Source organism: Quercus lobata, chromosome 8, assembly GCF_001633185.2.
Source record: "Quercus lobata isolate SW786 chromosome 8, ValleyOak3.0 Primary Assembly, whole genome shotgun sequence".
NCBI lineage: Eukaryota > Viridiplantae > Streptophyta > Magnoliopsida > Fagales > Fagaceae > Quercus > Quercus lobata.
In genome coordinates, this window is record NC_044911.1 from 63,415,852 (window position 1) to 63,439,456 (window position 23,605).

The 23,605-nt window shown below is 37.3% G+C and overlaps 1 protein-coding gene and 1 long non-coding RNA gene across 2 annotated transcripts; one reads left to right on the top strand and one right to left on the bottom strand.

The window, feature by feature from the left end:
* Positions 1 to 4,877: 4,877 nt before the first annotated feature.
* On the top strand, positions 4,878 to 6,031 carry LOC115958331 (transcription factor MYB77-like). Its single transcript, XM_031076736.1, has one exon. The coding sequence runs from the start codon at positions 5,156 to 5,158 to the stop codon at positions 5,912 to 5,914; it is 759 nt and encodes a 252-aa protein (XP_030932596.1). The 5' UTR covers positions 4,878 to 5,155; the 3' UTR covers positions 5,915 to 6,031.
* A 10,417-nt stretch (positions 6,032 to 16,448) lies between these two features.
* On the bottom strand, positions 16,449 to 16,973 carry LOC115955031. Its single transcript, XR_004084010.1, has 2 exons — positions 16,862 to 16,973; positions 16,449 to 16,725 (listed from the first exon to the last, which is right to left on the bottom strand). It is a non-coding gene; the product is annotated as an uncharacterized LOC115955031 (long non-coding RNA).
* Between the last annotated feature and the right edge of the window lie 6,632 nt (positions 16,974 to 23,605).

A 23,605-nucleotide genomic window follows, 5' to 3' on the forward strand; every position in this document is an offset into this window, starting at 1 on the left:
AGGATGGAAAGGCATGTTGTTGTCTAGGGCTGGCAAGGAAATCCTCATCAAGGCTGTGGCCCAGTCCATACCCACTTATATTATGAGTGTATTTCAAATCCCTTCGAAATTGTGCACTGAATTAGAAGCGTTGTGTGCTAGATTTTGGTGGGGTCAAGTTGGCAATGAACGAAAAATTCATTGGAAGAGTTGGGATAAGCTAACGGCTCCAAAGAAAGAGGGCGGAATGGGATTTCGAGATTTGAGAGCTTTTAATTTGGCTTTATTGGCCAAGCAAGGGTGGAAGATGGTTCAAGGCAACGATTCGCTGCTTTATCGATGCTTTAAGGCAAGGTATTTTCCAAGATCATCATTCCTAGAGGCTAAAGAATCCCCTAATTGTTCATTTGTGTGGAGGAGTTTGATGGCAGCACAACCAATTATTCAAGTCGGATATTGTTGGAGGGTTGGGAATGGACATTCCATCAATGCTGTGAAGGATAGGTGGCTGCCTAATTTCCCAACAAATAAAGTCCTTAATTCAATTCAAGGAAATTGGGGTGAGTTAATGGTGGCAGATCTGATTAATCCAGAGTTGAACATTTGGAAATATGAGGATATCAAGGCCATATTTCATACGGATGAAGCTAAAGCTATATGCTAAATTCCCTTGAGCCGAAGAAATGTGCATGACTCTGTTTTTTGGCTGCATAATTCAAGGGGTCTGTTTAGTGTTAAGTCCGCCTATCATGTGGCGAGGAGACTCTTAACTGATGCTAACCGGGAAGGAACTTCAAGGGAGGGTGCTGGAAAAAATATCTGGACGGCAATATGGAAGCTTTGGCTTCCAAACAAAATCAAAGTTTTTGCATGGAGAGCGTGCCATGAGATCCTCCCAACTGCGGTGAATCTGACCAGAAGAAAGGTCCTTGATGATGATAAATGCTCGGTTTGCACAAGGGAATCAGAGTCCACTATTCATGCCCTTTGGGATTGTGCAGCAGTCCAAGATATTTGGGCGGGAAGTTCTCGAAAGTTGCAGAAAGCTAGACACAGCCAGACTGATATGATGCACCTGATGGAGGAGTTGTTGGAGCGTCTTAATCAAGATGAGTTTCACTTATTTTGGACCCAAGCATGGATTATTTGGAACCAACGTAACTGTTTGCTGCATGGAGGAAAACTGAAGGTTCCAAGTAGTTTGGCTAATCAGGCTGAGGAATATATCACAGAGTTCAAAATTGCACAAACCCGGCTGGATGTACAGCGATCACAGCAACCAAATGAAGATATATGGCAGCCACCACCACCAGAAGAGTTCAAACTGAATTTTGATGCAGCTGTGTTTTCGGATTCAGGCAGAACAGGCTATGGTGCAATTATTCGAAATGAAAAAGGAGAGGTTATGGCTGCTATGACTGCTCCCGGTCCGATGGTGCGCACAAGTGATGAAGCAGAACTTCTAGCGTGCCGAAGAGCTATAGAATTTGCAGTGGATGTTGGATTTTCAAGGTTTATAGTTGAAGGGGACAACATCAATGTTATTCATGCTATCTCTTCTTCTGTGGAAAACACTTCTCCATTTGGCAATGTGGTGGATGACATTCGACATTTGCTGCGGAGTTTGCAATGGGTTAGTGTTTGCTGTATTAGGAGGGGTGGGAATCAAGTAGCACATGCTTTGGCCCAATATGCTAGAAATAATTTAGATGAGGATGTTTACTGGATGGAGGAATCTCCCCCACCAGCAATGGATGCCTTGTATCGTGATCTTTCACTTATTTAATTGAATGAAATTTCCCCCTTTCAAAAAAAAAAAAAAAACTTTTGTCTACTTTCAATAAGTAAATAAGATTTTAATTTAAAACAAAAAAAAGTTAATCAAACATTAACATGCATACGGAGTCATTTTGCAACCCTCTAAACTTGTATCAACTAAGATAATTATTGGGTTTCAGTCAATTCAATTGATAAAGTTTTTTGTCGTCAAATAAGATATCTGAATTCTGAAATTCAAACTCCACCTATATTAAAATTTAATTGATGTCTTAGCTTAATGATAAAGAACATGAAGTGGTGACTCAAATAAAAAAAAAAAGAAAAAAAAAAAGAACATGAAGTGGTATTCATAAGTTATTATGTATGTATTTAAAAAAATAACCGAGCGAATCAATGCATGCAGTCCTTCTCTTCCTCCATGACAAATATGTTATTGACTCTTATCAATTTTACTTAGCAGTCTCTTGAGCCTTTACAAGAAAGAAATGAATTTGGTTTTGAGTGGGCTAGCTTGAGAAATTTCCAAGGCCCCGGCGACAGTTCCTTTTATAAATATGCCTAATGCCAATCTTGCTATCTCAATTCTCAACATCTATGGCAGTTTTATTCTCAAAAAAAAAGAAAAAAAAAAACCATCTATGGCAGTTTGATGGATCGTGGACTCGTCCACCAAAAAAAAAAAAACATCTATGGCAGTCTATTTGCTAAGACGGCCTGAATTTCTGAGCTTCAAAAGCAAATTATTTGTTATATAGCCTAAAGCAATGAGTATAAAACATTATCAAGCCTCTGTTGGACCAAAACTTAACTAATTCCCTTTTGTTTCTTTTGTTTCTTTTTTTACTTACTTCTACAAGTTTATTTGTCCCAGCTCAATGTCAAGCTTACAAACACATTTACAACATTTTTCACAACATGTTAAAATTATAAGTTGTAATTTCAATAGTATTAAATTTATTTTATTTTATTATTATTTTTTTTTATGTGTGCTTACTATTGACGCTTTTATTATGTATAAATTATAACAAATAATGTCGACGATTATTTTGTAGTTCTAGAAAGAGAATAGGATTAATAACATATACTCTATTGAAATTTATTGGGTAGTCTCGTAGCATTGTTCCCTCACATGAGGTGAGCCCTATCCATGGGACCCAGTATGAGGCCCATCGCTCACATGAGCGGGAAAAGCAATGCTCCGAACTACCCAATAATTACACATGCTCTATTAGCTCCTATCAAAACAAGAGTCTTTTGGCTGAATATTGCTAAATTTGAAGTTAATTTGTGTTATAGGTATTGTTTCAACTTATTTAGGAATCTGAGGAAAGAGAGTGAATTTCGGCAATACCATTGCCGAAATTCAACAAAAGTGGGAGAGAGAAATTTTTGATTTTCGGCAACACCATCACCGAAATAGGAGGGAAAATTTTTTATTTTTTTTCCCTCCTATTTCGGCAATGCCATTGCCACATTTCACTTTTTTTTTTTTTTTTTTTTTTTTTTTTAAGAAATGATATGTGCACACAATTTTTACAATATTTTTACAACAAATTTTAAGTGGCAGGTTATATTTGTTGGATTAAAAAAGTAATCTCAGTGTTAAATTCAAATTTTAACTAATAATAACTAATTACCTGTGATTTGTTGTAAAAATGTTGTAAAAATATTGTAAAAATTGTGTGCACATATCATTTCTTAAAAAAAAAAAAAAAAAAAAAAGTGAAATGTGGCAATGGCATTGCCGAAATAGGAGGGAAAAAAAATAAAAAATTTTCCCTCCTATTTCGGTGATGGTGTTGCCGAAAATCAAAAATTTCTCTCTCCCACTTTTGTTGAATTTCGGCAATGGTATTGCCGAAATTCACTCTCTTTCCTCAGATTCCTAAATAAGTTGAAACAGTACCTATAACACAAATTAACTTCAAATTTAGCAATATTCAGCCAAAAGACTCATCAAAACAATATTACTGTACATCCATTTTCATGATTTGCTGATTTGTTATTTTGTAGGTCTAGATAGAGAATAGACTTAAAGAGCGTTTGGATTCGACTGAAAAAAATTGCGTTTGCTTTTTTTTTTTTTTTTTTTTTTTCACGCGTTTTGGGTGTTGCGGCTACTGTTCATGCACTGTTCAATGAACAGTAGCCGCAAACTTTGACTTTTTAAATTTTTTTGGACCAATCACAGCACATCGTGTACTGTTCACGGACCCACAAATTTCACTTTTCAGCAACTTTTTCATTAAAAATGGGCCCCACGATACTATTCACACATTTAAAAATTATTTCGCTACAGTGTTTTTCAGTTTCAGTTTTTAATTTTCAGTTTTCAGCTGTATCCAAACGGACCCTTAGTAGTACTCTATTGTCCTCTACCAAAATATATATATATATATATATATATATTACTATACATCAATATATTTTCATAATTTTTGTTGGTTTGTTATTTTGTAATTCTAGAGAATAAGCTTCTTCTTCTTTTTCGACAAAAGATAGAGAATAAGCTTAGTAGTACTCTATTGTCCCCAAACAAACCAATACTACTACCTATCTATTCTCATAATTTATTGGAATGTAAATGATTGATAAAAAATAATTAGTCTCTTTTTTATGAAAGAAAAAGTGATTAATCTATATAATTAGTAGTGAGTAAAAAATGTTTATCACTTACAGTCACACAAAGCAGAAGGTTATAAAAATTAACTAAAAAAGAGTAAGTTACAAAATTAGAGTTGCAAATTAAGCGTGTCTCTAGATTTATTGGCCCGTATACATCTCCAATGTCGCACTACCCGGAAACCTCATCTAATTCTGCTTCCTTTTCTAACTGCAACAGCAGCATCATCATCATCATCATATGCATTGCCGTTACAATGTAATATAACACTATCACTCTCTCACTCTTCCTCTTACCTAATCCCCCCCGCAATCTCCGTATTCAGTTGTTTGACACTTCTCCTCCCTCCCTCTCTATACACTTCCGTTTTCTCACCTCCAAGAAAAAACGGATACCCGTTACACGTTACGTCACCTCCATAATTTCAAAACCACCTATTCAAAAAAAAAAAAAAAAAAGTAAGATAAACACTACAAGAGAGAGACCTAACCTAACTGCCCCCCCCAAAAAAAAAACTTATAGATTTCTTAGGAAAGTCCGTTATCTTAATCAGTTAAAAAAAAGTGGAGGAAGTTATAACCCCCACTTCTCTCTCTAAAAGTGTCAAACCCCATGCACATTAACGCGGTTCGGTTGTAATGCGAGCAAAGTAAACAGACTTTAACTTCATATATATAAAAAACATATTCGTTATATCAAGTAGCGGTTTTCCGGTTCACACCAACAACCCCTTTCTTTTTCTTTTTTTCTTTTTTGGGCAGAGATCAGATTTTGATGATGAAAATGGAGAATGGTGGTGGTGACAGGATCAAAGGATCGTGGACCCCACAAGAGGATGCGACGTTGATGAAGCTAGTGGAACAACATGGCCCTCGTAACTGGTCTCTGATAAGCCAAGGAATTCCTGGTCGGTCGGGGAAGTCGTGTCGTTTAAGGTGGTGTAATCAGCTGAGTCCCTCGGTGCAGCACCGTCCTTTTACGCCTGCGGAGGACGCTATCATATTCCAGGCCCACGCGGTCCACGGTAACAGGTGGGCCACCATAGCGAGACTCTTGCCTGGGCGAACCGACAACGCGATCAAGAATCACTGGAACTCCACTCTACGACGTCGTCGCGGCGGGAACAATGGGTCCGAGTTGGAGTCCGCTTCGTCTGAGTCTAACTCGGCGGTGAAGCGCTCGGATGCTGGCTCGTCAGAGTCGGACTCGGGGCTTAAACGGCAGCGTTTAATGGGTGGGTCGGCAGAGGAGAATAGTGATTTGGTTGTGGAGCCACAGACTTCGCTGACGCTGTCCCTACCGGGTGGTGGTGGTGAGAGTGTGATAACGTTACCTGCGGTTGATGAGAAAATGAAAGTGACGGTTGAGGATGAGGAAGAGAACGAGGAAGAGGAAGAGGAAGAGGAAGAGACGTGTTTGGTGACGATCATGCAGAAGATGATTGCGGCGGAGGTCAGGAAGTACATGGATAGTTTACAGTCCCAGAATGGACACGGTCCTGATTGTGGGCCACCGGCCCAAAAGGGTTCATAGTTATAGTAATAATCTATTGCTCTCTCTCTCTTTTTTGTTTTTTTCTGCTAAGAATTTTCAGTTTGGCTGGTGTTTGAATCGGAACCTAGGATATGAAATGAGAACTTCAAAGCATGATTTAAGTAATTTTAAATGTCTCTTTCATTCATTTGCTTTAGTATTTTACTTTTATTAGTTAAGATCATGTTTGTTTTCAGATTTCCTTTATTTTGTTTTATCCTGAAGATAAAAATGGATCAGAATTCCCAAAGGTGGGGTCTTTTGGACTCAAAATATCTTGAATTTCTGTGATATTTTTATTAATTTACTTATAATACCCAATTCTGGATGTAGAACAAAACTTGGGTACCATTTATAATTGTTATTAGAGAGATAGGGTCTGTTTGGATTGAGCTTATTTTTGCTAAAACTGAAAACTAAAACTGAAAACATTATAACAAAATAATTTTTAAATATGTGAATAGTATCATGGGACAATTTTTGATGAAAAAGTTACTGAAAAGTGGAATTTGTGGGTCCATGAACAGTGCATGAATGCACTGTTCACAGTTGACTTGATCAAATAGTGCGGCTGAAAGAGAAAAAAAAAAAAAAGCTGAAAAACGCAACAATGCATTCGGCCACTTTCAGCGCAATCCAAACGCCCTCGTAGTGAGCACCTCACTAAAGGTGTCTTAGTGGCGCTCTGTCTCACTCAGTTTGCCTTTAATTACCGTGATTGTTAATAATGTGTCTTTCTTAATTAGAAGACTAACATACTTTATAAAGTAACTAGTTGGACCGGTAAACCGGTAAACAATGCAAGGAGCACTTAACGCTAAGATGAGGTCAAGTGGGAGGATTTAAATCCTAAATAATTATATTAGTACCCTGGAGAGAGCTTAAGCTTATTAAAGTACAAGACTTTTGGTTACTACAAATAGGAATATGGTTAACTTGTTTGCATTACTAGTAACAAGTAGATCTTGTTATGCACTACTAGTTATAGGTAGATTCTGTTACATTGAATGTTATGTAAACTAGTTACATTGCAAGTGAGTCAATATTATTAAACCACAAGCTACGACAAACTTGAGGTGTAAGCAAAAGAGACTATGACTCGGTAAAAATATCATTTCTGAGAAATTGTGTGTTAAAAAGGTGACAAACTTAAACAAGTTAAACAAGTACTCTAGAAATTTGCTAAACTAGACGCACGAGGAGCATGCAAAAGGGACTACGACTCGACAAAAATATCATTTTCGAGAGATTGTGTGTTATAAAAGTGACACACTTAAACAAGTTAAACAAATTCTGGAAATTTGCTAAACTAGACATATATTACTGTGTAATTTCTCTCTCCATTACTAGCTATAAATAGTGAAGAACGACATTATCCACTAATCCATTAACAGATGGGTAAGTGTCTTTGGTACAATGGTGTTCTAGAAGAGGATGGTGTTGGCTTTAATGCTAGCACTTATCAATAAATAACTAGCTATTAGCTATTGCTAAAAATCTTCGTTTTGGCTAAATAGTAAGCTCCAAGGATCACATCCATTGATGTTTAACTTAGAGGTCACACAAGAATTTGCAAATTAATGAGATTGTTATTTGGAAATGAATGAAACTTCATTGGTCATGGTACAGAACAAGCAAGAGAGTGGCAGTATGCAAACGAATTTATCTCAAACTGGATTCGGCATACAGAATCAAATTTATCTCAAACATGATTCGGGATACAGAATCCTATACTAAAGTCTGAAATATTAAGAAATCCTATAAATGTAAGTGTTTGAATAGAGCAATTTAATTTATACTTCTTGTTTATGAAAAGTCTAGTAAAGGTTCTTGTTTGAGCAAAATTCTCTTTACACGTATTAGAAAGAAACATATGTTCAATGAAGCTAATGAAAACCCCAAATGCAGAGCTAACCACCAACCAAAAATAATTAAAGTTGGCACAAAAAATCTCGAATAGAGCCATGCCCAAGCATTTGTTTGCATACGGGCTATAAAGAGTGAAGAACAGCATTATCCATTCTATTAATGGATGGATAGGTATCCTTGGTATGATGGTTTTCTAGAAGATCTTACTAGCTCAGTTCCTGCCGAATGTGTAGTGCATTTTGTTATTAGTTTCCTTCAATATTTTAATAATTTTTTTTTATAAAAAAATATAATCTTCCGTGTTTTATTTTATATACAAAATAAAAAGACAATTAAAGTAGTAAAGTGATCTGATCATACTATATATATTTTTAAAATTGCACGATATAGACAGGCAAATTTTTTGCCTACTTAAAAATGCATATATCATTTTCAAAAAAAAAGAAAAAAGAAGCAAATGTTGATTTGATAAATTCAAAATTCAAATATCCTTCAATTGCTTTTTTTTTTTATCCTTCAATTGGGGGGGGGGGGGGGTGTCGGAGGACCAGGAGGATCAAATTGAGGAATAATTTGCGTAGTCCAAGCCCAAAGGGGTAAATAAGCTTCGAGGATTTCACCCACTCGAGGATGGAAATAGAATCAGGACAATTGGTGTCTTGTGAAGTTCCAGGGAAAGGAGAAGAGATAGCGACGAGGGCAAGGATGGTGGAAGGAAGGGTACTTCCCACCTCCGCATTGAATGTCCTACACCAACCTTATCGCATTAATGTGGAAATAACTCCTGATCAATAATTTCACAGCTAGCAGCCCTTTCTACCACCTTTAGCAGAGTTTTGATGGAACAAGTATCCTGAGGAATGCCTGAAGGTATACAAGTGGAGGATTAGGATGCAAGGAAGGGGGATATAAAAGGAAGGGAATCTCCTAGAAAAGAAGGATGAACATTTTTTTAGAAATAGAACATTGAGGAAGTGAACAGTGTAATATCTGGTGTAAAACTTGAACAAAATATATATAAGAGACTAATCCTCAGACTTGCCCAAGGAGAACATTATTCTCAATTACTACTTAAATAACACTTATCTGTTATTCTAGGCTCTTCGACCTTAGACTTGAACTTAGCTTAGAATTGCACTTGTAGTATTTTTTCACTCTCTACAAAAAATTCTATTGTTTGAACTTGGTTTGAAGGACAAGGTACCACTGTTCTTAGTGGGATTGGGCTTTTACTTTTCGATCACTTATAGCTTTCTTTTTGTTCTTGATAGTGTACTAATTTTTTATTTTATTGGACTTGTTTCAACTTTTGCAAAAGTAATTAAATTTGAGTAAGAATACCATATTTCTAATTAATTATTTCTCATATAAATCTTAGAAAAATGACATTAAAATTTCATACATTTAAAAAATTAATGCACCACTTAATATAACAAAATAAATGTATTTATTCTATTAGGAATCTCAAATTAAAATAATTTCTTATATAAATTTTATAAAAATATTCATATAAATTTCTCAAATATAAATTGTAAGGACACGATTTCGTAACGAACCGTAACAGTTTGGGTTCGCACATAGAAAGGCCCAAACAATATCATTTGTAGAGCGTGGGTTTGAAAGGCTAGGCCTTGGTCACCAGGCGGTGGGTTTTCCGTGGTGTTCACACATGGTAAAATTTTCTTCACCCCTGGAGCCTTACTCCTAGAGGTGGGCTGGGAGGCTCTGGTTTTTGGCCATTTTTCCCAGCCTCCTCTATAGATTATTTACCTTTCCTTTTATACCAGCCTGTGTCCACTGTCCTTTATCCACGTGTAGGTTTAAACTTTCCAAAACTGATACTTGTCCCATCAGTCCATACTTAAAGTCGTTGGAGGTGGTTGTAAAAGCCAAAGAATGCGGCTTTGTCAGGTGCAGAGCATTGAATGGCAGCGAGGGCAGCTTTCCCTGGATATTTTGGGATTTTCTTTCAAGCTTCGTCCTCTACCGTTTTTGTCCCTCGGTCTGGTGGGATTTTGGGTTCTGCCGAGGACTGAACTGTCCTCGGCGGTATCTCAAGGCTATCTTGTGCTTTATTTTATCGGGTTTGGGCCATAGCCCTCCTCGGCTTGGACCTTTGGATTCCCCACGGATAAATGGGCCTGTCCCGTAAGTTATTGGGCTCCACAATAGCCCCTCAAAACCCTGCTATCTGACTTCCTGGTTGGAAAGGAGGGTTTTGGTAATACCGAGCTTTTGTTATGGCTCAATTAATTCTGCCTTTCATCGATGTTGGCGGTTTTCTACCTACCCAGGAGACGAACCGGTCTACGAGACGTTCCCCCTAATTCATTCAAGACGCGCTCATGCCGTTTGACTATTCAAAGCGTGTCTTTAATAGTTTCCCTTTACGAGATCTTCCAGATTTTAACGGTTATTGATGGCGTAGGGAAACGGAACGGGCGCATTCTTGTTTGCAGATTTCCTTGGAGATCTGAACGTATTAAGTGCCCTCCGTGTAACCCCTCAAATAAAAAGAAGAGGCAAGAGTTGTTTCACTCACACCCGAACCACTTTAACCCCCCCCCCCCCCCCCCCCCCCCCCCCCCCCCAAAATCTGAAACCCTTAGACTCTTCTCAGAGTTTTAATTTTATCCTTTGGTTATTCCTTAAGTTGTAATACCTTTACCATAGTAGTAGACAATGAAGGAACTGTACCCCTCTCAAAAACACCATGTTTTAATAAAGCTCGAAATGGCTCGGTCAGGGCAAGGATGGCGGAGACTCAAGATTTGTCTCACTTTCCTTTCAGCCAAAATCCGAAGTAGGGGTTCATCACGTCCACCTTTCGGCGTGATTGAGTCGAGGACATCCATTATCAGTACCAACCGGCCTCTCACGAGCATATCTAACATGGCACCAGTGTGTTAGGAGTCAGGACTGAGGCAGGGACTAAGTGCCCCTGCTTCTTCCTCTCTTTGTTCACTGGTGCTTCCTTTCGCCTCTCTTTCTTCCTTTTCATCTCTTCTCTCTTCTTCTCCTCATTCTTATCATTCATCTCCTCCATCTTCTTTACTCATGTCCTCCATCTATTCATCTCCTCCATCTCTTCCATCTTCTTCTGAAGAAGGTCCTTCTCTCGATATGGGCTCCACTGAGACAGAGTTTTGGAAGGATTTCGGAGACGAGTTTAAAAAGATGTCTAGCTGTTTATTTATTGTACTGCTTTTTTTTTATTATTATTGTTTTGGCAATCTACCTTTTGTATAGGCTTGTTTAAGCCCCTCTTTGTACATTGTAATACATCTTTATATTAATACAAATTGTTATTACTTTACTTCACATATTCTACCTTTATCTTTTCGAAGTAATAGCGCAATGTGTAGACACACAATCTTGTGAATTCTTTTTATTTTTAAACCGTGATCGATGTCTAGGACCAAAGTCCCAGTTAATAAAAAGATCTTGTTCTGTGTTTATAAAAACAATCCAGCTTAATAATACTGAATCGAACAAATGGCACTTAAGGCTGAAACTACCATTGGGAAGGAAAAGAAAGGACATTATGATGAGCTTACTATATCGGCCTGGCACAATACCGCCGACCTTAGAGTACAATACTTGAGGCCCTAGTCCTTCATCAAAGATAAGGGTGTTATTACGAATTTGCAAGTGTTATTCAGCACAATAATGTAGTATTTGAATTAATGACATCTACGGCCAAAATGCTTGCTAAGAAAAAGATATCATCATAACTTTAATAGAGTTGTTTGGCACAACAATGCCGACCTGTAAAAAACGATACTTACCTCAAAACTAGCCGAGATGACAGCTCAATGCTCGATGCGGTGTAGGAAGTAACCATCCGAGGACGCACCACCCGCAAAATAAACAGCCCCCCTAGGCTACTGAATAATAGCGCGTTTCACCATCTTCTTAACACTCCTATTGGCATTGACCTTTTACAGCATTTGCGCCGAGGATTGAATAACTTAGAATTGCTATTAAGTAGCCCACCTTACAAAACTCAATCCTTTTCTCATTCAAGTAGTTGGTTTCCCCATAGGCTTGAGTCCGAGAACCATGCAATGCCTTGGTTCTGTCCAAAAACTAGTTTTTCCTCATCCAGGTAGTTGGTTTCCCCATAGGCTTGAGTCCGAGGATCATGCAATGCCTTGGTTCTGTCCAAAACCTAGTTTTCCTCATCCAAGTAGTTGGTTTCCCCATAGGCTTGAGTTCAAGGACCATGCAATGCCTTGGTTCTATCCAAAACCTAGTTTTCCTCATCCAAGTAGTTGGTTTCCCCATAGGCTTGAGTCCGAGGACCTGGATGCCTTGGTTCCTGTCCACACCTAGTTTTCTCTCATCCAGTAAGTTGGTTTCCTAATAGGCTTGAGTCCAAGGACATGCATGTTTGGTTCTGTCAAACCTAGTTTTCCTCATCCAAGTAGTTGGTTTCCCCAATAGGCTTGATCCGAGGACCATGCAATGCCTTTTTGGTTTGTCCAAAACCTAGTTTTCCTCATCCAAGTAGTTTGGGTTCCCCATAGGCTTTGAGTCGAGACCATGCAATGCCTTGGTTCTGTCAAAACCTAGTTTTCCTCATCCAGGTAGTTGGTTTCCCCATAGGCTTGAGTCTGAGGACCATGCAATGCCTTGGTTCTGTCCAAAACTTAGTTTTCCTCATCCAAGTAGTTGGTTTCCCCATAGGCTTGAGTCCGAGGACCATGCAATGCCTTGGTTCTGTCCAAAAACTAGTTTTCTCATCCAGGTAGTTGGTTTCCCCATAGGCTTGAGTCCGAGGACTATGCAATGCCTTGGTTCTGTCCAAAACCTAGTTTCCTCATCACAAGTAGTTGGGGTACCCTATAGGTTGAGTCCGAGGACCATGCATCCTTGGTTCTGCTCCAAAACTAGTTTTCTCATCCAAGTAGTTTGGTTTCCCCATAGGCTTTGAGTCAGGACCATGGCAATGCCTTGGTTCCTGTCCAAACTAGTTTTCCTCATCCAAGTAGTTGGTTCACCCATAGGCTTGATCCCGAGGACCATGCAATGCCTTGGTTTTGTCAAACCTAGTTCCTCATCCACGTGGTGAGTAGTTGGTTTCCATAGGCTTGAGTCCGGACCATGCATGCTTGGTTCTGTCCAAAACCTAGTTTTCCTCATCCAAGTAGTTGGTTTCCCCATAGGCTTGAGTCCGAGGACCATGCAATGCCTTGATTCTGTCCAAAACCTAGTTTTCCTCATCCAAGTAGTTGGTTTCCCTATAGGCTTGAGTCTGAGGACCATGCAATGCCTTGATTCTGTCCAAAACCTAGTTTTCCTCATCCAAGTAGTTGGTTTCCCCATAGGCTTGAGTCCGAGGACCATGCAATGCCTTGGTTCTGTCCAAAACCTAGTTTTCTTTTTGCGTTGGACCTTGGCTTTAGGGGAGTTAGATCCTCGGCCAAGCCCCTAGAATTGTTCGTACGATTAACGCTACTAAGCGTAGCCCTTAGACAAGAAGCATAGACCTTAGCGGAACTTTACACTAAAACTCTATAACCAGTTGTTAAAAATGGCAAAAGAACTCTCTCAACCTACCGTCTATGCCAACACACAAGCCTTTCCCACAGACGGCGCCAATTGTAAGGACACGATTTTGTAACGAATCGTAACAGTTTGGGTTCGCACATAGAAAGGCCCAAACAATATCATTTGTAGAGCGTGGGTTTGAAAGGCTAGGCCTTGGTTACCAGGCGGTGGGTTTTCCGTGGTGTTCACACATGGTAAAGTTTTCTTCACCCCTGGAGCCTTACTCCTAGAGGTGGGCTGGGAGGCTTTGGTTTTTGGCCATTTTTCCCAGCCTCCTCTATAGATTACTTACCTTTCCTTCTATACCAGTCTGTGTCCACTGTCCTTTATCCACGTGTAGGTTTAAATTTTCCAAAACTGATACTTGTCCCATCAGTCCATATTCAAAGTCGTTGGAGGTGGTTGTAAAAGCCAAAGAATGTGACTCTGTCAGGTGCAGAGCATTGAATGGCAGCGAGGGCAGCTTTCCCTGGATATTTTGGGATTTTCTTTCAAGCTCCGTCCTCTACCGTTTTTGTCCCTCGGTCTGGTGGGATTTTGGGTTCTGCTGAGGACTGAACTGTCCTCGGCGGTATCCCAAGGCTCTCTTGTGCTTTATTTTATCGGGTTTGGGCCATAGCCCTCCTCGGCTTGGACCTTTGGATTCCCCACGGATAAATGGGTCTGGCCCGTTAGTTATTGGGCCCCACATAAATAATTAATGCATAACTATAAATAATTAAATACATTTACTCTACTTGTTAATCTAATGAACTAATACTTTGATATAAATGCAAACTTTGTTGAAGTGGAAAAACTTAAATAAAGAAATTGACAAATTACAACTTACCCACTTGTGATTTGTTCGAAACTTAAGTTGCATATTTGTGGTTTGAATTTTAACATTTTACTCATCTATGACTTTTTCGTTAGAAAACAACTTTTAACCCCAAAACATAATATAAAACAAATCAAAAAGTTAGTGTGACATCAAACATAAGCTTCTTCATTGCAAACAACATTTCCTTAACTTTAGCCCACAAAGCTTCCCCAGGAGTTTCTGTCTTTGACCAAGCCAATGATTTCCCCCACTAATAGTTTTCCAAATCTCGCTGTAGAAACACAATTAGAAGAAAATTTGGCACCAAAATTTAATTTCACTTAACCACGTGGGGGCTGGGTCCAATGAACACGTTTACAAGAACTTGATACCAAGGAAGACAATGCTCGCTTGTGGAGTAGTTTAACTATATTGATGGAGTGGAACAGCTTGCAAGGATCCATGGAGAGGACAGTAGTCCCTAAAGTCTTTTGGAGTGGCCATGAAATTGTTCGGTAACAACAAGAATTAACCCAATCACCAATTGAGTCTAAACCAAGACTGAAGAAATTTAATAGGCCGAAGAGAATTACTCCACACTACCCCAGACCATCCCTTTAGTCAAAAATGCTCACCCAAACCCACCATTAATGAACCCCAAGAACCAAATCGAACACGAACCCCAACCTCCTCCTCAGATCTGCCATATAGTTGCTGCGAAGGCCTGAGAAAACCTATGGTAATGGTGAACAGAGTAGCAGCAAACAAAAATAGTCGAGGTCTAAGAAGCTTCAACCATGGATACCTTGGATGAGATTTTTGGAGCAAGAAATGATTTTCAAACCCTAACCTTCTTGATCCGTTTTATATTATGTTTTGGTGTTAAAAGTTGTTTTCTAATGGAAAAATCAGAGGTGAGTTACAGAAACTTGACAAAACCAAACCAACCTTAGGAGTAGAGTGTGTCAAATTTCAATCCACAAGTAGACAACATAAATTTAAACCAAGCCATATGTGAGTAAATTGTAATTTGTCCTAAAAAAAAATCTCAAAAAATGTGCCCTGTTTTGTTTAGTACTTTAGTTTTCATTTATTTTTATTCTAAAATAAAAAAATTCAATTGGTAAATAGTAATACCTCCCAGAGATAATTTACAAACTCTGTTATATGGCAAACATGCACCACTTATTTGAAGCATGAAACGCATCAATTATTGTTTAACTCTGAGCTCACACAAGAATCTGCAAATTAACGATGATGTTGTTTGGAAACGTATGAAACAAAATAGGCCATGATACAGAACCAGCCAAAAGCCATGATACATGACCAGCCAGCAGCCACAATGGCATTATGCAAACAAATTGATCTCAAACTATATTTGGGATACACAGAATCCCATCCTAAAGCGAGAATGGAATTATGTAAACAAATTGATTTCAAAAGGAAATCAATATTTATGAAAAGTCCAACATGGGAGCAAAATTCTCAAAATCTAAATCAAAGGCCAAAGTGGACTAAGGTATGAACTACATTCATCTGTATATTACACCTTTATATAAGACCAACCATGTCCACCCCATTCAAGAAGCAGCAATGATAAGTTACCGTCTCTTTTTTTTTTTTTGAGAAACGCTACCAACTGTCAAATGAAGTTTATAAATATCAATAAAATGAAAATAATACTATGGATAAAACTTGTATACTAAATTTTTTATTTATTTTATTTTAAATGAGAAACCTAAAGTACAAACAGAATGTGCCAACTCAATTGAGTTACAAGGCTCTTGATGAGCTGAAGATTATACTCATATGAGATATCTTAAGCAGGAGAGAAAAATCAATGCTCATTAACTAAACTAAATAGAGCCATGCCTAGGCATTCACTATTGAAACAATCATCAAGGTTATCAAAAAGAAATCAATCATTCAAGAACATCACAAACCCTGTATATCTAATGACGTACAAGTAATAAGTTGCGAGCTAAATCCAATGGCCTTAACACATCCCAACTATCGACTATGTATCTTTGCTACAGATCACATGCCAAACCATTATCTAAATGTCAGGGAAAAAATATATCAGTCTATCTATTCCTTAGATTGACTAATAACTAGGAAATTCAATGTATAATATAACTTATTATAAGCCCATGGTAAGAACTCAAATTACATGGGCAAACTCCAACATACATTCCTTTCAATAGCACAAATAAGACATTTTGAACACAAAATTAACAACCGGTATAGCTGGAATTAACCAATTTGTAATTTTCAGGGATATAAATAAACTTGGAATATCTAATCAAAACGACATTCAAATATAAAAGGACAAGTTTCCACATAACTATAACCATATAAAAACATTAAAAGTTAAATACGAAAAATCTCATTAAACAGTACAAAAATCCATTTCTTAGAAATTTATCCAAACATAGGAAAACAAAAAGACACTAACGACTCTAATCAACATCCGATTAGAAAACAAAACGACACCGACTTAATAATAATAATGATAATAATAAATCTACTTGGATCTCTGTCTCATCTTTCGGCGCTTCCTCTTCAACCTCCTCATACGCTTCTTCTTCCACTGAAAAAAATCAAAAACAAAAACAAAAAAAGCAAAAAAATCAAATAGATGTTTGAAGAATTAATCGCTAAATTTCACAAAAGAATAACAAGGTTCAGAAAAGAAAGGGCGTGTGTTTCAATGAGATCGAGCATACCTTGGCTCTCATGGTGATGGTGATGCGGTGGCTAAGTTCGCTTCAAAACCCTAGTTGTCCAGACAAGGCTGCCGAGAAAGCAATTTTCTAGAGAGGTTCTTTGAGGTTAGAGGCGTTGAGAGTATTTATAGGGAGTACAGAGGAAACCCTAATGTGTGGTCGGCGAGATTTTGGGCTTAAGAACAGTATTGGGCTTCTGATCTTTCAGATATGCAGGCCGAAATTTGTAACTAATAAACTAGGCTTCGCAATCATAATGGCCATTAGAAAATTTTTGGGCTTTAGATTTTGAGCATATGAGATAGGGTTATGTTTGGATTTTGGACATGTTTTGGTGTTTCTTATTCCTTTTTATTTTTTATTTTTTATTAAAGTATTTCAACTTTTATTTTTTTTCATTTCAAATACCTTTTTATATATTTATTACCTAGATTTAAAAAAAATTATATATACTCTTTTTTTTGGGGTAATATAAGATTTTATTAAAGCAATTACTATTCGGCTACTCATAATCCCTAATGGTTCGTGTAGCATACTTTTTATCCATTTTTCAAATGACTTTTTATATATTTATTACCTAGATTTAAAAAAAATTATCTATATATATTTTTTGTCATATATGATTTTATTAAAGCAATTACTATTCAGCTACTCACAATCTTTAGTGATTCGTGTATCCCTTTTATAGATTATTATGACCTGTTTGGTTTAAAGCATTTTTGGATTGTATCACTCAAAACTCATAATTGAGTTCTCAAAACACATGGGACCCATACAAATTTTTTTGTTTGCCTTGATTTTCACATTGTGTTTCCATCACTTTTGATTTTTGAGTGATGGAAACACAAAACAAGAAACCGATGTTTTCAAAAACTGAAATACATAACTCAGGGGCACCAACGTAAATTTTCGACCTCTGTGGAGCCCACAGCTTCTGTGTTGTCATGTCAGCTCAGAGCTGTTTGATATTACCATTGCAAATTCAAGGCGAAGACCATTTCTCTTTCTCACTTCCCTCAAAAAATTTTAGCCAAAATTTCCCCCCCTTTTTCACTTCCCTCTCTCCGTTTTCTCTCACATTTCATTACTCCATCAAATCTTGACCTCCAACGATCTAAACCGAAGCACGAAGTGGGTTTGAAGTCATTTCTCTACACCTGGGTCTGAACTGAAGTGGGTTTGAAGTCATTTCTCTGTCCGTTGCAAAAACCATTTGAAGGCAGGTCTGTGATCTTCTCCCAGGTGCGGTGTATATCTCTATCTCCCTCTCCGTTGTCAATGACCATTGTATGATTTGGGTATTGTGGTATAATTTCTGTTTTATTGATTTTTGCCCACGGGTATTGGTAAGTGTGTTGAAGTGGGTTTTTCTCCATGGACTTATCTTCGATCTTTCTTTCTTATTATAATTTCTGTTTTATTGATCTGTACCTGGGTCTTTCTTTTCATTATTTGTGTTTTATTGAAGTGGATATTTCTTGTGGTATGAAATTTATGTGACCCATTTGTTTAATTGATGACTGAAATTGCCATTTGTTTATATCAAACTGTCATTTGTTTAATTTATTTTCCTGCCTTTAGAGATTCTTTCATCATCTACAACAAATAAGATATCAAACCTTGAACACACCAATAACAAGTACCCCAATCTAGAAGTCAAAAGAGTTCACTACTTGAACATGGGAACGGGTCTGATAGGGAAAACTTAAAAAAATGTTAAACAAAAAAAATAAAATTAAAACCCCCTGATTATCTTCACTCTCAAAAATTGAAGGGAACTTATCTCTTTTTCTTTTCTTTTTTTATTTATTTATTTTTCTTCTATTATTATTTAGTGGATTTAGCCTATCTAAGAGGAAACAAGAATTCCTCCTCCCTGATGTAGCTCTCTCCTTTTATTAGGTTTAAATTGACTGCTGCAGAGAACTCTGATTGCTAGGGTTTGTCATAGAGTTGTAATTTTTTAGATATCTAATATGTAGCTTTAAATTATTGAAAATTTGCAAACTGTGCTGCTTCTGTAAAAGTTCTTATTTGTTAGTAGGATTAGATGGGAATGTATCTGTATACTTGAGGATATCAGGAAAATATATATTTGATGCCCCATTCGTTCCTTTTTTTGCTTTTGGTGATATATTGGTTTTCTGTAGTGCATATTAGAAATGCTATTTTTGCCAAAACTTATTGCAGTAGCAATGGGTTCCTCTTCCAATAGAAATGAAGTGGTCAATTCATAGAACTATATATTATATATATATATATATATATATTAACATCTCTGCAATTGTGTTGGGATATTTTTATTAGATGGCACAAGAATCTCAAAATGTTGAGGAGCCAATGTGGCCTCCCCACATTGAAAAAATCTTCATTGATATTATGGTGGATGAACAACAAAAGGAGAATATGGAATATCGTATTTTTAAGGTTACAACTTGGCTATCAATTACGAATGCCCTAAATGAGCAAATGGGGAAGAGTTTTCGCCCTAAGCAAGTGACTTAGAGGCATAATAGGCTTAGGCAAAAGCAGAGAAAGTGGAGCCAGCTTTTGAGCCATACTAGGTTGGGGTGGGATAAGACAACCTAAACAGTTATTGCTTTTGAGGAGGTGTAGGCGCATGTGGTTGCGGTATGTTAGATTTACTACCCTAATTCCTTGGTAAAATATTCTTAATTTTCTATTTTGTATTAGTATGATTTTGATGTACATCTTATCATTTCAAGTTGATCATAAAGCAAATGCATTACGAAAGAGTGGATGTCCTAACTATGACAAACTATGGCAGCTGTTTGCTCCTAATGCTATAACCGGTGCCTTTCAAATTTCATTAAACACACTAGCCCTAAATAGTGATGAAGAGCATGCTCTAGAGGAGGAAATTGCCAATGAGACTCGTCGTACCCAGTTGGGTGCTAATGATTGCTACAATCTTGACATGGAGGGCATAACCCAAGATGATCCCTTTGCTACGGAGCAAACCCAACGTGCGGATAAATGTCCCATTGAAGAGCCTATTGGCAAGGGAAAGAAGGTTGCCAAGAAAGCGGATAGGGCTAGTGACATGACCATTGCTCTTCAAGAGTACACTGTGTTGGCAAGGGAACGTTTTAACAAAAAAAAAAGCAAGTCTATGGGTAACTCCGACCATGTTGCACAATCTGCTAGTGGTGGCAATCCTTCCTCCCTTGGGAGGGCTTTAGAGATGCTGAACCAGTACAATGATCTTCATGATGACACCTATATTAACATCTCCGAGGTTCTCCAAAAAAAAGAGAGATGGGTGGTGTTCATGGGCATGCCAGAATATAGGAGAAGAAGGTGGATGGAGTGCTATGCTCACGGCCCATAAAATTAATGGAGACTTCTTATTTCAGTTTATGTTGATTATTGTGATTCGGATGTGAATCACTTAGTTGTAGCTTTTAAGGACTTTATGTGTGTGCGTAGACGATCTTGGACTTTTGGTTATATTTGCCTTGTTTTGCTGAACACTTTTACTTAAAGCTATTTTTGTTGTAATGGTAATTGTTGTGAACTATGCATGTGGATTTAACATAATTAGCATATGTTAGTATGTGAGCTTTCTCACTTGGTGATCTCTACTTGATGCAATTTAAATTAGTATGTGGGTTTGGTAATTACTCTTATGTACTTGGTGCTTTTTTTAGTATTGTATCATTTCTATGGTAATTGTTTTTTAGTACTTGCATTATAAGGAGAGTTGTGCTAACATTATTGTAGCATCTTCGATACCACTTATTATTCCTTTTGTCAGTTTACATATTGTAATGAATTGGTACTAATGATTTGATTTTTGTAGGGTATAGGGTAGAATGGTCTCCTCAAATGATCCTTTCTGGACCTTCGATTTTGACGAGGCTTACTTTGGCTCTGACGATGATGACATGGAGAGTTCTAGATGTGGTGATGATATGGATGTCAGTGACTGTGATCATGACATAGATGTCAATGACTGTGATGATGACATGAACATTAGTGCAGACACAGATTCAAACTATAATAGCGAGGAGGAAGAGTTTTGGATTGTATTTCCACTTGTTGGCGAGATGGTGGCTTATTTCCAGCGGCATTATGACAAGCGCCCACTGCATACTAGCATTTTGAGTGGGAAAGATTACATGACTGAAGTAAGGGATGACAATCCTACCAATTGTCATGACATGTTCCACATGACATTGGACTTGTTCTATCATTTGGTGGATGATTTGAAACAGCATGGGTACTTGAAGGAAGGGAAGGGTTGTGTGGACGTGCAGGAGTCCGTTGCCATATTCTTGTGCATTGTCGGCCATAATACTCGGATGTGACCTGTGGGGGACAGATTCCAACATTCAATTGAAACTATCAGTCGCAAGTTTCGTAAGGTGTTGTGGGCTGTCCACAGATATGACCAACATTTAATCAAGCTCGATCCGAATGCGGTAGGCCTTCTAGAGCATATGCAGTCGAACAACAAATACTACCCTTGGTTTAAGGTAAATCATTTCATAATACAAGTTCTTTCAATGAAAATGTTCGCACATATTACTATTTTGTATTCCTTCATTCACATATAGAGACGTTGTTTACAAATAATTGGCTCTCTTCAATGTAAAGAAGTGGAGTTATTGATGGAACGCATATTAGTGCTTAGCCTCTAAGTGAGAAAACTCAGCCTCACAGGAGTTGCAAGAGCGCTATTACAACCAACGTTATATGCGCATGCGACCATGATATGAAGTTTACATATGTCCACTTTGGTTGGGAGGGAAGTGTCCACAACTCAAAGGTGTTTGAATAAGCTATTAAAGACCCGAAGCATGGATTCCCATGGCCACCAAAAGGTATGTGTTTTCATGTTTTTAGTCTGTTTTCAATCATATACTTCTATTTATCTGGCTGTGTTGAATTCTATCCTAATTCTGTTCTGTTTTGTTTTGTTTTGTTTGTTGTTTGCTGTTTTTTCATTCTATTCTGCTGTAATTCTGAATTCTGTTATGTTTTCTGTTCTGTTTTGATCTAATTCTGAATTCTATTCATATTTCTGTTTTGTTCTAATTTTTTCTGTGTTGAATTCTGTTCTATTCTAGTTCTTTTTGCTGTTTGCTGTTTTTTCATTCTTTTTTCTGTTTTGTTCTGTTCGAATTTTGCATTCTAGTTCTGCATATTTACACATGTGCTTAATCTGCTCACAACAAATACTAATTTTGCATTCTGATTTTGCATTTTGCATAATGGGAAATAAAATGGAGCATCCAAATGGGAAATAAAATTGTGCATTAGTTGCTGCACTATGTGGCAGCTGAGTTGCTCTGGTGTGGTAGCTGATGCTGCACCATTTGGTTTGGCAGCTCATGTTATAAAAAAATACCTCTTGTTTGAGGCATCCCAAAGCTTTATGGAAGGATTATCAATACTTATTGCAGTCTTATAATTGGCCAATCAACCTAGGTAAAATGATGAAGGTATTTGTCATATGCTTTGCTTTTGCTTTTGGATGAGTGTGTTAAGTAGTCTGCTTCTTTCCTAGAAATGATCACGTTGATGCTTGTTGCATCCATAATTCTTATTAGGAAAATCCACCTGTATGTAAACATAGGAAAATGGCTTGCAATAATAACAGGCAAAAAAGCCCACATGATGAGAAATAACCAGCCAAGAAATTGTGGCAGAAAGATTGAAGCCAGTGACACTGCTGTGAGTGCTCCAGAAATGAAAAGAACATTGGCAAGGATTTGAGAGTAACTTGCCCAATGAGTCTGAATCTCCATCTTGGTTGCAAGTGACAAGGAATATACGCACAAGTCTGTAAAGAAGATTCATGTGTTTATAGGGCGTATGTCAAATGGGAAACATTTTTGCTTTGATCCTTTTGTTGGAGTAATTTAATCAGTGATGAAATCAAGAATACGAAGTTGGCATGACTTATCCCTTGTTCACTTTCACTAGCACAAAAGGCAAAACACAAATGCTTTAGAGTGCACATCTTGAAAATTCTTGTGAAAGGGTCTTTAATTAAGATATTTGTTTGAATCCAATATAAGATTTCAATTCTTGATCCCTTACACCATGCACCCAGGTGTCATGCACATCAAAATGGATTATTGGACGCAGGGATGGAGCTAGGAGTTCAAGTTAGGGGGGGTGAAATATAGAAAAAAAAATCATTATAAAAGTCCTAATAACATCCATTTAGTATTAACAATGTAATTATCTATGAAAAAGGAACTCAATAGTTTTTTAAATCTTAAAAATCATTTATAATTGAATTCATACATAAAATTGTTTGTAAAAAATGACACTAAGCATAGTACAACACTGCAATCAACCAATTTTATTAAATATTATCAACTAACTATTAAAATTTCAAACCATCTCAACTTTTTAAAAAATACACTAAAAGACAAGCAAAACCATTAATTATTTATCTATATTGTATCATTAATTATTTATCTAGTAATGACTTATGATTATTATATGTACCTTGCTCTGTTATATCATGCTTTGCCTTTGGGAATTTGCATGCTTAAATTGTGGCAATCAACTTTTTAACAAACTTATTCAAACTCTGTTTATGATTGCATGAGGGTTTGATTCCTTTTCGAAGCTTATCCTACTTCATGGTGGATGGAGAGTCCTCCATAACATCTCTTTCTCTTGTCTCCAAATATTGAATTATTTTTTTGCTTATGTACGGTTCTACCAGAGAACATGAGAAGTTTTTGGGTTGAATTAAATGAT